Raw genomic sequence first — 17,305 nt, forward strand, 5'->3', positions numbered from 1 at the left:
GAACCCTCAAATCACTGTGAAATGAAGCCAGCTTTAAATAAATAGGTGTTTGTTTGTTTGTTTGTTTGTTTGTTTCTTGGTGGTACTAGGGGTAGAACCCAGTGGCCTTCTACCTTTGGGCTATACTCTCAGGCCTATTTTATATTTTTTATTTGGAAACAGGGTCTCACTAAGTTACTGAGAGCCTCACTAAGTAGCTGAGGCTGGCTTTGAACCTGTGCGATCCTCCTGTCTCAGCCTCCCAAGCACAGGGATTACAAGCATATGCCACCACGCCCGGCAGTAAATAGGTACTCTAAGTCCTTTTTTCCTTTGAACACACTCACATGTATAGATATGTGCGGGTCTTTTTAGTTGTTGTCCTATGTTGTTGTTGTTGTTGTCCTATATTGTTGTTGTTGTTGTTGTTGGGAAGCCATTACATAAGTCTCCATTTACCAGTTAAGATGCTCCGCAGTGTTGCTGCTTGTGTTGGAGTTGGGGGTAGGTGTCCAAACCACAGGCCTTTTTCACTGAATGTCAGCAGGCTCAGGGTTTGGTATATGTGAATGTCACTTGTAGTCGTTTATGGTTGTGATGTCTGAAGATACCTCCCTCACGTGCCTTCTCCTTGACATTTGGCAGCTAACACCGTGTGGAAGTCCTTTCTTCATGTTCACAAGGTGCTTCTTGAGTTAGAGATCCAGAAATAAAAAGTGCCTCCCACTGTATGCTTTTCTCCAGCAGCTGGCTGCTTTACACGTTGTGTGCTAGTCAGCTATCATACTATCACGCAGCCAATAAAATAACTTTCTGTAAGCATCATCAAAGCCGATGTTTACATCCTCAATTGCTAGACATGTTCAGACTGAAGGATTATAAGATAATAATATAAAAAAAATCTATGTTGAAAATTGAGCTGGTGCAATCCTTTCAGGAAGAGAAAAAGTAGGTTTTGAAATGAAGCTGCTCAGCATTGTTAAAATCAGTAACCGTCAAAATCAAAGAGTCGAAAAGTTCTCTCAATTCCAATTGTTGTTATCATTTAATAACTTTGAGCAATATGTCTCACCATGTTTTGACAGTTTCATTTCAAGAGGCAAAAGTCATTTATGGAATGGGAACTTAAATATGTGAGGCAGAAAATAAGAGGATAATCAAGTTCGGGAAGAAAAAAGGCATACAGAAGACATACAGCAAAAGAGAAGAACAGTCTAAAAATATGCAGCAGCTTGCAATGGCAAAGAAAAGTCTGTTTATTTCAGAGATGTTTATATTGCTTATATTTTACCTTATTTCAAAAGAATACTGATAAACTAGCAATTTCTTTATACTGTTTACAAATTATTGCTCCTGAGAGGTTTAGAGAGTTCTAATGAAGTTTATTTGATGCAGAAATATACCCTTGCTTACATAATACAGTGGATATTTTAAAAGAAACTTTACTGTAAATAAGTGAAGGCAGTAACTACTTATTTTTTTCCTTTAAGAAATTTTGTCTAAAGAATTGCACTAAGCCAAGTGTGGGCACATGTCTCTAATCCCAATATTTAGGAGGTAGAGGCAAGAGGGATTTTAGGTTTAAGGACAGCCTCAGCAAGGTAGACAGAATTTCAGCAACTTATTGAGACCCTGTAAATAAAAACATAAAAAAGGGCTGGGGGTGTAACTCAGAGGTAGAATAACCCTGGGTTCAATCCCTAGTAACAAAAACAAAAGACAAAAAAAAAAAAAAAAAAAGAGTAATCCCAGCATTCAGGAGGCTGAGACCAGAGGATCCTGGTTTGCAGACAGACTCAGCTACTTAGTGAAGCCCTTTACAACTCAGTGAGACCTTCTTTCAAAGTAAAGAATAAAAAATAAGGTTGGGGTGTAGCTCAGAGGTAGAATTCCCCGTGCATTCCATCTCCAGTGCTGGGAAAAAAAAAAAAAAAAAAGAGCTATACTAGAATAAGGAATTCACATTCACTAGAATTAGTAAGAACAAAAAATATGTAAAACATGCAAATTGTTCTTTTTTTACTTAAAATATTCAGAGATTTCTAATATTAACATTTATATTGGATATTGAAAGGAAATAATTGTCTAAACCATAAGCCCAAATAGTTGATAATTGAAGCTCTCTATTCTTGATATATTTGTACTTAGGATAAGTGTTAAAAAAAAAGTCTATCTTGTGTTTTTATTGTGGCTCTGTCCATTTATAATTCCAACTATAGTATTCCTTGTGCATCTATATGTTTTCCTCATCTTCAAAACTTGTATCACCTCCTTTTATTTAATGTGCCGGTTTGAGTTTCCTGGGAAGAAGACTCTGAGGCAGAGTGAGGAGGTGAGCCTATGGAAGATGAGAGCGCAGGCTGCCATGGACAGTCTTGGCAAGCCCGGTGTTGAACTATAGCAAACAGTGGCTGTTAGTGGAGTCTCCTGTGGAGCAGGCTTGGCCCAGCTCTAGCACTCTCCTGAGCTCAGTCTTTGGCCTGAGGCTGCTGGAGAAGAGCATGACTTGACCCCAGTGAAGCTCAGATGAAAGGCGCTTAGCAGATGGCAAGTTCTCTCTTGAAAAGATCTGTGCTGCACACCCCAGCGGCTGCCACAGCTGCATAAGCATTCAAAAGTCTCTTGCCGGATCATTATGTGGGACCTAGAAAAAGATAAGTGCTGGTAACAAAGAGTCATATGTCCTTTAGAATCGGGCATTGATTCAAATTTCTTTAGCTACCTGCCTATAAACAATAGAGAAATTAAAGCATACTCTAAGCAGGGCGTGTGGTACACACCTGAAATCCCAGTACTTTGGAAGCTGGAAGCTGAAATAGGAAGATCACAGGGAGAGTTCAGCCTCAGCATCTTAGAAAGACCCTCAAAAATCAGAGAGACCTTATTTCCAAAATAATAACAAGAAGAATAAAGCCAGGCGTGATGCTGCACACTTGTAATCCTAGCATTTGGGAGGCTGAGACAGGAGGGTTGCCATTAGCCTCATTTACTTAGGTCATTTGCAACTCAGTAGACCCTGTTTCAAAATAAAGAATAAAAATTAGGGCTGGGTGTATAGCTTGGAGGTAGAATACCCCTGAGTTCCATCCAAGTACCGTAAAAAAAAAAAACAAAGAATAAAAAATAAACATGAAAACATAGAGCTAAGGGTATAGCCCAAAAGTAGAATGCCCCTGGTTTTAATCCTCAATACTGAAATAAATTCAAATAATGAGCATTAGCATAGATTGGTGTACTTAATCACTTTATTGGCATTATTTAGTTACTAGTATAGGTTTAATAAATTTTACCAGTAAAATACTGTGCTATACCATATTACTTAGTACCATTTGTGATCATAATGAACCAGATATAGTTTAAGGGTTTTGATATCTCACTATTCCCAGAACCCTGAATGAGAAATTTCAGTATTTTATGTACAAATTAGGAAGGAAAGCTAGATTTAGTGACTTTCCTGGCATCACAGATCCTACTGGGTAGAACTATTATTCTCTACTTCCATCTGACTTCAAACCTGTTGAATATTCTACTATAGCAGAATCTTACAAAGAAAACCTTGCTTTTGATAATCTTCTAAAATACTTGAAGTGTTTCCAAAGAATATATAAATGTTGAATAGTGATTAGCCAATAAGTAATATTAACCCAGTACTTTAAGTGTGAGCTTTGGTATTATTAAGAAAATGCAGTTATTAAAGTATTTGTGTTCCCATTCTTTTCTGTAGAAAACCACATAGTAAATGTTTCTTTGTGAGTTATCTCTCTCTCTCTCTCTTAACTGCTAAGTTTTGTCATGGAATGGTTATAGAAGACAAGAACAATATGTAAATATGTATGGTTGTTATTCACAAAAGCAGGCAGCAGCTAGTGTCCCTAGTTGACTGACTCCTCTTGTAATAGAAAATGCAGTATGTAAATGTTTAAATAGAATTTTGTGCAATCTGAGAAAATGAAAATATAGTTGATTTATTTTATATTGTTTTTAGTAAGACATACATGGTGTTACACACCTGTAATCACAATACTTGGGAGTCTGGAACAGGAAGATGGAAGATTCCAGGACAGCCTCCGCCTCTTAGCGTGGCTCTTAGCAAACTAATGAGACTCTATTTCAAAAAGAAAAAAAGGACTGGGAGTATATCTTGGAGGTAGAGTGTTCCTGGGACCAATCCTCACCACCAAAAAAGAAACTCAAAAACAAATTATTTTAATAATAAACACCAAAGTATATGATGACTGAAGAAACTAAACAAGAACAAGCAGAGTATATCTGAATATTTAGTAAATAATTCCACTAATAAATGTAGAGTGATCAGGTCACAAGGGTGAAAGGAAGGAAGAAATCATCTGAAATTCTGAACACCAGAGTATGAACTGAAAGAGTCAATTTGAAACAATGAAGTGAGCCTTGAATTAAAAGAATTGGATGAAACTATTAGCAATGGTAGTCTGATTTTAGGCACATCACTTCTTGGACTTGTAAGACAAATGAAGGTGTAAGGCTGGATTCTCAGCATCTTTTTCTGATTTAGTACCTCTGAACAATTCAGTCCACTCCCATCTATAACAGTGGTTCAGTTATAAAGTGTTAGAGAAGGAGGTACATTTCTTAGCTTCCAGTGAGGGCAATGTCCTCGCGAATAAAAAGGAAATCAAATGCCATTAGATACCACTCAGCAGGAATGGTTATTTTATTTAATTCTTCATAGGATTATGGTTTTTAGTCTATATTCTCCACTAGTCTACCAGCTCCAAAGGAGCTAAAGTCCATGTGGTGCCTGTTTACTGAACCTGCAACTTCTATTTCAGTGACTCTCATATGCTCTTAATAAGTAGACACTGAGTAGTGGGGGAGTGAACCCCAGTGAAAAAAGACAGCCGTAGGGGCCCATAAAAATCCCCTCTAACTCTACACATTATTTGAGGTTTTCTTCTTCTTTCTAAAACTTCCCTGTCTTTAACTCTCACTTGGTGGTATTTTCCTCTATGTTCTGCCAAGTGCAGTGTCAGTAAAGACTAGTTTTTTCCACTTATTCCAGAGTATGTGAACTTCATATGAAATCCAATAAATACCTTCTTTTTGCCAGAGTGGCAATATTTTCCTTGAGAACTAGACAGTCCTGATGGTTAGGTAGTTAAAAATCCTACCTCTCATATGTAAAATAAAATAGTTGAGTATAAAGCTCACATACAAAAAAAAATTAAGAATGAAAACAAAACCTTTAATTTTGTCACAAGAAAATCTTAATATTATACCACAAAGTTTTATGGTTATCTCTTTAAAACAAAAGCCAGACACCTTAGGTTGTGCATGCTTGTAATTTCAGTACTTGGGAGGCTAAAATCGGAGGATGCCATGCTTGAGGCTAGTGCACAGTAATTATCCAGATCTATTTTAAAAAATAAAATAGGAAACCAGGTACGGTGGTGCACACTTGTAATCCCAGTACTTGAGAGTCTGAGATAGGAGGATCTCGGGCTTGAGGACAGCCTCAGCAAATAGGGAGCTTCTCATAAACCAAGGAAGACTCTATTTCCAAGTAAAATTGGGCTAGGGGTGTAGCTCAGAGGTAGAATGTCCCTGGGTTCAATCTCCAGGGCCATAAATAAATAAATAAATAAATAGGATTGGGAGAGTAGAATAGATTCAATTCCTGGTGCCACAATAAATAACAAATACTCAGAAAATTAAATGTTATCACTTATAATCATATAATCATTGTTACTTCTTTGAATTCTATGCCATAAATATCTAGCAGGCAAGGTGGCTGTTTCTCTTTTTTTTTTTTTTTTTTTTTGTGTGTGTGTATAACTTCTGGGCTTTCAACATACAATCCTACACAAATGTTTGCTGATAAGTTTTCTTATTTGCTTCACTTTTTAAAGGGCATATAAGTTTCTTTTTATAAAAATTACTTGATGTTATTACAAACAGATAATAAATGGAAATCAAGATCTTTTATACAAAAAGCAATCATAAATGAAAGTGAAAGATTGCTTATTTTTGCCTATTATTGATGGAAAATGTTAGACTAACAGTATAGAAGAATACTTTTAAAATACCTTTCTGTAAAATTTTTTTATACTTTTATTGGTGCATTATAGGCTAACATCAGAATGTAATTCCTTGGGATTATTGACATACATGCACACACAGTTGGTGGGCTTTTTGCCGGGCTCCCTCTCCACTCCCTCCTTCCCCAAACAAGGTCTTCAGAGTGTATGTACATTCTCATATGTGTGCATAAAGTCAATGGCAGTATTTTCTTCATGAATCCCCCTCAATCCACCTCCCTACCTGAAGTCTGGCTAGGATCCCAGTTACTCCCTCTTTTCTGTATATTAGAGAAAACCTGTGACCCTTCACTTTCATTTAGCATAATGTTCTACAGGTCAATCCATTTTCCTACAAATGGCATAGTTTTTTTGTTGTTGTTGTTGTTTTGTTTTGTTTTGTTTTGTTTTTTTACTGAGTAGAGCTTCACTGTGTGTATATCCCACAATTTTGTAATCCATTAATCTGTTGATGGGCTCCTAAATTGGTTCTATAATTTGGCTATTATGAATTGTGTTGCTATTAACATGGATATGCCTATATTCTGTAATATTCTGATTTTAGTCCCTTTGAAAGGATACCCAACAGTGGTATAGCTGGATCATATGGTGGATCCATTCCCAATTTTCTGAGGAATCTTCCACACTGATCTTCATAGCAGCTACACTAATTTGCAATCTCACCAACAATATAGAAGAGTTTCTATTTTTTTGTATCCTCACCAACATTTATTATTGTTTGACTTTGTGATGATTGCCTTTCTAATTAGGGTTAGTCGGAATCTCAATGTAGTAATTTTAATTTGCATCTTCCTGATTGCTAATGGTATTGAACATTTTTTCATGTGTGTATTGGTCATTTGTATTTCTTCTTTTGTGAAGTATCTGTTTAATTCAAGTACCCATTTCTTGATTGAGTTATTATTTATTTTAGTGTTAAGTTTTTAAGTAATTTTTATGTTCTAGATGTCAGTGCTGTGTCAGAGCTGGCAAAGATCTATTATGTAGCCTCTCTCTTTAAATTCTCGATGCTTTCCTTTGATGAGCAAAAACATTTTACTTTAATGTCATAACATTTATTAATTTTTATTTTAATTTTCTTAGCTTTGGGGGTCTTTTTGAGGAAGTATCTACCTGTGTCTAAATGTTGACCCTATGTCATCCTCTAGTTTTTAAAATATAGCAATAAGAATTTCCTAGAAAAACTGTAACTCTTTTCCTTTGCTCACACAATATCTTCTCGTGAGACATGTGGATGATACGTACAACAAAGCTTCTGGAAACATCTCCTGCTAGCTGCACCAGGGTATCCTGGGTATTGATGCTCCTAGTGTAATCACTGGAAGTAGCGTGAAGAAATTGTCATGCAGATGATAAAGCTTAGGAACTGCAAAGGGAAGTACCGTAAAGCATACTGGAGTGCTCCTGCTTAAAAGGGACAACCCAGCTGAGCTGATTAAAAATTTACGCTAAATCACTAGCAAGGGAGGCATTGAAACTATATACCCTTTCCTAATTAAAAAGGAGATGAAAAGGAAGGAGGCAGTGAGTCACTGAGGTACTGGCCAGCTGAACTGGCCTTTCTCTCTTGTTCTATTGTTTTAAATTTTTCCTATTTGAATAGTGATGAAGCGATGACTAAAATACAGAGCAAACTGAAACAGTTCCTTGCGTTTTCTGTCTCGATGAATCTGGCAAGAAAGTGATCTGGACCTTCGGGTGAGGGTTCTCTACAAAATTCACAGACTTAACAAGGGCAGAGGATAGGTGGTATTTATAAGACAACATTTCCTTATAGACAGTTAAATATCTCTTATGTATTTTCTAACATAATACTGGGTCATAGTTGTTTAGACTTGGTAGTGGTCTTAAATTTCATTTTTTTCTCACATTTTTTTCAAAATTGAAGGCTAATGGGACTATTTGGCCTTTATTGTCCCTTTTTATTAGATTTTTGATCCTTTATTTGATTATTCATATAATATAAAGTATGGTTCTTTGTAGCATAACCATTTATTAAAAACTTTTTTATTTTCCAGGCATTATTTATGGGGTGTTGCAGGAAGACAGTATACCATATATATAATGATTTTCCTCAAGTTTCTCACAGCCTAGAGTGGGGGAGTATGCTTGTTCCATGAAAGTACAAGTACTAAGTATTATATTAATGAATGAGTATGCTGACAACATGACTGACCTATGTTACTCAGATAGGAAATATTTTCTAGAAAAAAATGGTGCTGTTTCCAAAAACTCATACTACTTTTCCAAAAAAGGAGCTAAATGGAATTGGGTTAAAATAAACAACCTAGTTTGAAAGGAACTTTGAAATGACATAGATATGAGTTGAAATTTTATCCTGAATGTTATGAATACTGACTTAAAATTATAAACAGAAGAGAGGTGAAACTGGGTATTTATTTTAGAAATCCTTCTAATTGCCTAGGGAAAAAATAGTTGCAAGAGAGATAGGCCAGCTTCAGAGATAAAATAAAGAAGACTTTTGGAGAAATTCAATTCAGAAAGTTGTTCTTAAGGCACTTGGCTGGAAGATATATGACATATTGTCCAAAACTCAGGACTCTGGTCAACAAACTTGGGGGCTCACATGCATCATATATCTTGTGTGTCACTGGGATGTTCAAAATTTTATTGAACAACTCACTGAATTAAAAGAAAATGAACCAGATTATATTAGTTGAGCTTAAAGGGAAATTAGTGTATGTGACAAGAACTCTCACAGCTCAAGAACTGAATTCACTTACCATCACTCGGACAGGCCTCTTGGTCTCTCTACCATTTATAGGTTCGCTCTTCACATCTCCTTTCTCTCTCTCTTTCAATCCATCTCTCTTATTCAATTTCTACCTCTTCATAATGTCTACTTGCCTATGGGCATCATGGATTCTCAAGCTTCCTACTATATAATGAGTAGTTAGTTCTTCCCACTAATTGAGAAAGGTTCTTGGTATTTCCCAAGCTAACATTTCCAAGAAAGAAATGTGGACAGCTCTGTTCATCTCTGCTGATCTGACCAAGCCATATTTCCACTGCTTCCTCTGCAGTAATGTGACTGGCTCTAGGTTTGGAGTGATGGTAGGGAGGGAAAATATGGAGAAAAGGGATGAAAAAAATTACCTTTAGAAAGGACCATGGGAAGATCTAATCTTAGTAGCAATAAGAATAAGCCTTAGGAAAGAAGTTCAAGTGAAAGTTAGGAATTCAAATCAGTTAGATATAATGATCCATTAAATATACAAAATAATGAAGTGGAAGTTTTTTATGTGAGTCACTGAATAACCAGTGTGTCATCTTCCCAGACAAAGAAAATAAGAAAAATAATCTTGGAATGAATACAATCATGGGCTTATAAGTCAATCTTGTAGAAAATCTAAGTAGGTAATCATATATACTGTTTTGATTTCAAGAGATATTTGGATTAGAGAGAGCTATCAGTGACTTCTTTCTTATTTTTGGCATCTGAAAAGTTCTATCTTATTCTTCATGCCCAACTCATCTTTATCTTCCTTATTTTCCTACTCTTCTCTCTTCCAGTACTTGATCTATTTTGAAAGTCACATGTTTCTAGATGCTCAGTTCTGGCTTCACTTCATATTCCCTACATTCTCTCCCCTATAAAAAATTAGCAAATTCCAAATTATTAAATGCCATATTTATGCTTCTGACTTACAAATTGTTATCTTCAAACTGACATATTCAGCTGACTGCACGATGTCTTTATATTGCCATCTCACTGACATCTCCAACTCTTGATCTGAACCCTCACTTTCTCACATACCTCCAGTCTTTTTTGTTCTACTGAATAACACTGATTCCCTTTGTACACAAACAAAAACCTAAATATTGTACTTGGTATCATCTGCCTCATTCCCCATAGCTACTCCACTGGCAATATCTACCAATTCCCTTCACAAAATGTATCACGACTCTACTCTCATTCCCACTTCTCTTCCTGTTACTTTAGTTAATAATGCTATCAAAGAACATTTTAATGTAATTATTCAATGACATTCTACTTATTTTAAAATAAAATAAAATTCAAACTTCTCCAAAGATTACTATCCTCACTATACATTTCTGCCACGCTTTTATCTACACAACAAACTTTTCCTCCTTTTGAATTTCGTCTTGATGTTTCCTCCACCCCAAACATTCTTCACTATGCTGGTGCCTTTAAATTATGTAAGTCATGATAGAATAAGAAGATCTTCCCTGGTTCCAATGCAATGTAGCCCCTATCCCATCTATCTCACAGTAATGCCCTTTATTATTCTTTTTTTTTTTTTTTTTTTTTGGTGGTACTGTGGTTCCTGGAAAACCTTCTACCTCCAGGCTACACTCCCAAACCTATTTTATACTTTTTATTTGGAAACAGGGTCTCTTAAACCAGCGCGGCTGGCTTCTATCCTGCGAGATCCTCCTGTCTCCGCCTCCCAAGCGCGGGGATTACAAGCATGTGCCACCACACCCTGCTCTTTTTTATTCTTGACTTTTAAGACTTTACTCTCTGAAGTTATCTTCATTTATTTGTTTACTTATTTAAAGTTGTTTTGCCCCTACCTACTCACTAGAATTTAATCTTCATGAGATAGAGATGTTGTCTTTCTTGTTTACTTCTATATCACTAGTATCTGCATCACTGCTTGGTTTATGTACTAAGGAAATTGTTAAATGAATGCTTCAGTTAGTTAATTCTTGCAAAAAAAAACCATGACAAGTCATCTCATTTCTATTCTTTCCTCTAAATCCAGTTTTCACAAAAGGACAAAAATAATCTCTTGAAAATATATAGCTGATCATATCTCTCCAGTAATTTAATGTTTGATCTGCCTAATCTAATTCACTCAAAATAAGATCAAACCTATTATGTTGGTTTTTAGCACCATTCTTCTAGCTCATTACATTTCACTGACATTGAAATTAACTGATACCAAATTCCTCTTTACTTGGAACACTCTTTCCCAACATTCACAACCATTTTATTTCTTTAGATTTGGGTATGTTATTTATTCAAAAAGATTTTCCCTGAGCTTAAAATTCTTCTTGCCTTTTTTTTCTTTCTCAATCTTGGGTATATTTCTTCTTAGTACTCAGTTTTTCTCAGTTACTACAATTACTTGTGTGTATATTTGCTTTTCAGCTGCCTTTCATGCAGGATGGTAATTGTAGTGATCACATCTTTCTTATCCTCTTTCGTATTCATAGTATTTAACATGATACTGAGATAGTCCATATTGTAATAAGTGATATCAAAGGATGGATTAGTAGATGGTCTGGAAATGAGGTTGCATACTCATGGTTACAAACTAGAGACTCCTAATTAACTTCAGCCTAAAAATGTGGAGCTCCTTTGGTTTTTGTTTTGTATTAGTTTAGGCCAGTACATTGTTGTTATTTTAAATAGCTTTACGTAATGACATAAAATGCTGCAGTTTATCCTAATCCTCATCCAGAGATGGTATTAAAATATTGTAAAACTGAGCAATGCCTTATATCAATTAGTAAGGACATAGAAGCACCTACTTTACTAGATTTTAACCCCTGAAAAGGTTGCTTATTTGAGAGGTTGTTGTATCATATAATGGCCCCCAAAAATGAGGGGAGGAAAGTGATAGCCCTTTGGGGCAAGGAATACCTACTGGATTTTATGCAAGTTCCTCAGTTCAGGTACTCCACTCCTATGTTCTCATTGACCTGGTTCTTGTAGGTATTTGAGTTTGTGAACCTTCCTGATTCAGAATAAAAAGAGAAGAGAATCCCACGAAATGTCAACAGTCAAGGACCGAGTAAAATAAAATAAGCTAAAAAGAAAGCAGCTAGAGAAAATAAAGAGGAACCAAAAGAAAGTGGCTCTCTAGCTTCTTCAGGAGGAAAGTACTTTAAGTGGTCAATTGTGTCAACAGTTAAGAGTGGAGAATTTAGTTAGAGAGTAGTAATGACTATAAGAAAAAAAAGTTTCAATAGAATGTTAGGTATGAAATCAACTTCCAGTGGAATAAGAAATGGTTGTAAACTATTAGACAGACATACTGAGAAGGAAATGGTGGCCGAATATGCTGGGGCACAGGGCATGGGAGGCGTGTTGCTTGTAGAGAATTTCTAAGCAGCAGCAGTAACTGATGGATAAAGTCTGCCTGCTCTGGCAATTCTGAACAAGATTAGGTTTAACATTTTCTTCCCCTCAGTTACCACTATTAAAAAGAAGAGTGCTATAGCATAAGGTCAAAGGAGGCTTACATTATAAAGCTAGAGAGACAAGTTAAATATTTATTTAATAAGAGGAAAGGATCAGCCTGGAGAAGTGCTTGAATAGAGGAGAAGTTATAATCACTAAAGCTATTTGAGGGCATACAGAATGAGCAAAACAAAGGAATGGTTTAGCCTTGAACAAAAATAGGTCCTCTGATTTCCAGAAGAATCCTTGATCCTTGACTTAAAATTGTTTCTTGTGGCTAAGTCATAGATCTATTTTATTTTAAAATTAACTCACAAATTTTGCATGTATTATTATGTAATTTTTATTACATTCCTTTTGAAAATAACATTGATATTTCAAAAATAATATCAACATTTCAGATGTGACTATTACTAACTTATTACAAAGATTTCATGCATAATAATTGAATTGTTTTGTGCTAATGGATATAGTATAATCTGACATTATTTAAATGCATTATGCATTTGTATTTACTTCCTACAGGTAACAAATATTGGGTGTTCAAGGACACAACCCTTCAACCTGGTTATCCTCATGACTTGATAACTCTTGGAAGCGGAATTCCTCCTCATGGTATTGATTCAGCCATTTGGTGGGAGGACGTTGGGAAAACCTATTTCTTCAAAGGGGACAGGTCAGTACCCACAAAACCAGAGGAAAGCAATTAACTAATGTTTTAAGAAATCAACATTTCTAGTGTATCAAAAACATTACTGTTGATAAATAATCTGTATGGATATAAATAAGAGATGGTGCAATAGAACATGTTTTAAAAATATATTCTAAATAATATTCAAGATAAATTATTACCTAACTTATTCATTCTTATAAATGTATATATGAATAGTAGCATATTCTTTTTTCTTATGATATTAACATGCCTTTAAAGCTGTAGGCAGTGTATGTCTTTGCAATTCATTTATTTAAAATTTTACTTTATTTAGAAAAGAAGTACCTTTTAGCATAGACTTTGTATGTCCATCTCACTCTCAAAGTTAAGTTTGTTTACTTTGTCCATAGTAAATTATGACTCTTCAAATAATTTCAATTTACTCACAGGTTCTATTTCTTAAGAAGCTATTTATTTAGATATCAGCAAGTGAGTATTGTGAACTATCAACTATCACTGGGTTTCATACTTTTATCTTGAAGTGTAACATTCTTTACTATTTACTCTCTCTTGATGTCTTTTCTCTTGAGGCACTACTTACAGGATCCACAAAATATAAGTAAATCACTAGTCTTATAACTCACAGTAGATACTAAATATACATAGCCTTACACTATCCATTTTTGAACAGATATTACAAGTAAATATGTGCAAGATGAAGACTATGTTTTATTAATGTTGAAAATCTAGGTTAAATAGTAATGAAGATGATAAAAAGTGCAAATTTCCATTATATTATAACTAGCTGGGTCACAATATGAAATTTCACAAGTAGTCTTCACTGGTTGGTTCATAGAAAGACTTATGTATGCCACTGTACGGCCTTTTGAGAGTATGTTTTTAAAAATTCACACATAAGAACTTCAGACTTTAATGCCCAACCTGCCAGTATAGAGTTTGCCTTATTATCATAGCATAAAATAACCCTATAAAATATATCCCACTTTAGGATAAAAATAATTGACATAAATTTTATTTATATTGAAATTAGAAATTTTTATTTGCACATTATTTCAAATGTGGAATTTTATTACCCCATGGGTAATAATATACACTTAAATTATCCTGTTACTAACTTTGTAGACATTATATACATTATATGTGGTAGAAAAAAGTTCATTGATTTATAATTCACTGGAATAAATTCAAAGTTTTGCAAAATGTTTATGACCAAATTACAAACAAACATGCAAACTTCCATTAAAAAGGTGATATTTTCACTGTGTGTGGAGGAACAAGCTTATAATCCCAGTATTTGGGAAGCTGAGACAGGAGGACCACAGGTTCATGGCCGGACTCAGCTTAGTGAGGCCTTCCACAACTTAATGAGACCTTGCTTAAAAACTAAGAATAAAAAACAGGACAGGAATTGTAAGTAGAAGGTAGAATGCCCCTGGGTTCCATCCCTAGTACCTCAAAAAAAAAAAAAAAAAAGAATAAAAAGTAGGACTGGGTATAGCTTGGAGGTAGTATGTGACTATATTCAATCCCTAGTTTCACAAAAAAAAGGGATAACATGCCTGAATTACAGTACTTGGGAGGCTGAAACAGGACGATCACAGGTTCAAGGCCAGCAATTGGTAACTTGGCCAGATCCTGTTTTAAAATAAAATAAATAAATGAAATGGACTTAGATGTGGTGGCACAAGCTTGTAATCTCGGTTCATGGGAGGCTGAGACAAGTGGATTTCAGGTTTACAGCCAGCCTCAGCAACTTAGCAAGGCCCTCTGCAACTTAGTGAGGCCCCATTTAAAAAAATAGGGCTGGGGTGTAGCTCAAAAGTAGAATGCCCTGGAGTCAAGGCTCACTAACCATACACACACACACACACACACACACACACACACACACACACACACACACACACACGTGTGTGTCTTATAGCCAGAAAAAGTGTAGTGACTTTCAGCAGGACACAAGTTTAATAGAGTATGAAGGGAAAAAAAAATGAAGTGCTTTATTGTCACAGCATAATGACCACTAAGGAAAATAAATACGCAGTCTTATATTCTTTGAAATGTTATAACCCTTGTCCTTGTTTAATTCTATAGCTGGTTTCACTTGTTTGTTAGTCTTTCTGTGCTATGTCCAAGACATATATAGGTAGAAACAAAAGGCTGAAGAGATACCTTAGAGAGGTGAATATAAAAGGGGGGTGGGATATATACATTTAGCTTTCATATATTAGTTTGAACATGAGTTTCATAAATCAAGATAAAATATCATTTAATTATCAGATAGCTCTTTTACTCACATATGCAGGCATTATTTTAAAAGTGTGTGTGTGTGTGTGTGTGTGTGTGTGTGTGTGTGTGTGTGTGTGTGTGAAAATCTGGGGATGGAACCCAGGGCCATTTGACCTCCGAGCTATACCCCTTGTCCTATTTTTTATTCATTATTTTGAAACAGGGTCTCACTATGTTGCAGAGGGCCTCACTGAGTAGCTGAGGCTGTCTGTGAACTGTGATCCTCCAGTCTCAGACTCCAGAATGCTGGGATTACAAGTGAGTGCCACCATGCTCATTATAGGCATTATTTTGGAAAGCTTCTCATTCTAAAAATGTAGTGCCTATTGGAAAATTTAACTTTATAAATTAAATATGGTCTACATCAGATTAGTAAAATCAGTTATATTATATACTAAATTTATAATTGAACAAAGACTCAATAAATGAGAAAGAAAAGGGTTTAGTTTATTTCCTTTCTATTTGAAAAGCTGTATGTATAATAGAGCAAAGTGTATAGAAATACTTTTACTATTTTCATTTTATTTACGTCACTGTAGTTTTATAGGCTTTAGAATTGTTGAAAGAAGGATTTCAAATAATTTCTATGTAAGTGATCTTATGTAAGATGTCACAGGTTATAAATGTCATATAAGCAGATTACTTCATATCTATATAATTATATCAATATCATTTCATGGTCACACCAATTATCAATACATTCATTCTAGATTTATGGCCTACCTATCTGCATTACTACCTACAGTGACAAAATGATATGGATATAAGGCAGCCAATTCCATTTCTTTTTTTATTTACTTTTATTGATGCATTATAATTATATATCATACTGAGGTTCAGAGTGATTGGAAATAACTTTAATGTCTGCCTCCTTAAGATTTTTTTTACCAGTCCCTACTTAATTCACTCACAAATTATTTTTGAACACATACTATTTGACATATGTTAGATAATAAAGATAGAGAAAACCAAAAGGCTTTACATTTTATTAGAAAAGATAGTAGTAAATAGTAAAATAATTATAGTAGTAGGAGTAGCAGTAGTAAATAGTAAAAATTACTAATAGTAGTAATTAGTACAAAATAATAATGATAATAGCTTTAATAATTTTCACATAAAGAAATGAAGACATACAGCAAGATAGAGACTCAGGCACTGGAGGGTTTTCCAGGGGTAAGGGGTATGATTATCTGTGTATTCATTAAGGTCTTTCTGGCTTCTGTGTGAGGAATGGTCCTCCAGAGAAGAAGCAAGATTGGGAAATTGTTGAAGGATACAGGAAGCAAGAACAATGGCAAGGGTCGAAGGGGGCAGGATCTATTTTGAATGAAATCATAACGAGTTGTCCTATGACTTGGATTTTGGGGAAGATGAACAACAGCAACATCAAAGTCAATGGTAGCTTCAAGGTTCTTCACCGAAATCATTTAGTAGGTAGTGTCATTTCTGGAAATAGAGGAGCAGAGGAAGAGGATACTGGAGGAAGGGGATGGGAGAGTGAAGTGTCCATGTCTGGGCAGAGGCATCTATTTGCACACCAAGTAAAGACAGTTGAATGATTAAGTTTGTGAAGGCGTGGAAAGGCCAGTAGGAGGCATAGATTGAAGAGTAATTGGCACATACATGATATTAAAAGCAGAGATCCACATGGAGTCTTTTAAACATGGAGATAAACAAGAGGATGGTTTATTTAAGATGGTTCCTTAAATAGATCTGCATATTTAGATTAAAATATCTACTCTTTCACTACTTCATGTACAGCATGGAACTCAGTGTCTCAGATTCCTCCTTGCCCTTTTCATAATACACTATAATTTTACACTTAGATACAGTTTGATCTTCATAGCATTTAGCACTAAAATGCTGTTTCTAAACCACTTCTCAGCATCTTCTCCTAAATATATCCAAGATTCTAATGCCGTGCATTATGCTAAAATCAATTATTGAAACATTTAAGACATTTTTAAACAAAGACAAAATTTTGATCTACTTTGGAATTTTTAGAACTTGTCGCTAATAGTTGGGAAAATATGTTTGTTTCTTTTAGCTTAATCTCTAAATTTATAATTTGTAAATATACATATTTTACTCATTCAACAACATAGAATATAAGGACAT

At 35.0% G+C, this 17,305-nt stretch overlaps 1 protein-coding gene across 1 annotated transcript in view; it reads left to right on the top strand.

Annotated features, from left to right (window-relative positions):
- The window catches only part of MMP16 (matrix metallopeptidase 16), a gene marked incomplete at both ends in the record, with an annotated part of 275,992 nt that overhangs the window by 248,440 nt on the left and 10,247 nt on the right, over window positions 1–17,305 (top strand). Inside the window, one exon of the mRNA XM_080693638.1 lies at window positions 12,754–12,904. Coding sequence (XP_080549764.1) covers window positions 12,754–12,904 — 151 coding nt within the window. The remainder of the gene's footprint in view (window positions 1–12,753; window positions 12,905–17,305) is intronic.

Source organism: Muscardinus avellanarius (genome assembly GCF_963383645.1).
Source record: "Muscardinus avellanarius genome assembly, chromosome: 4".
NCBI lineage: Eukaryota > Metazoa > Chordata > Mammalia > Rodentia > Gliridae > Muscardinus > Muscardinus avellanarius.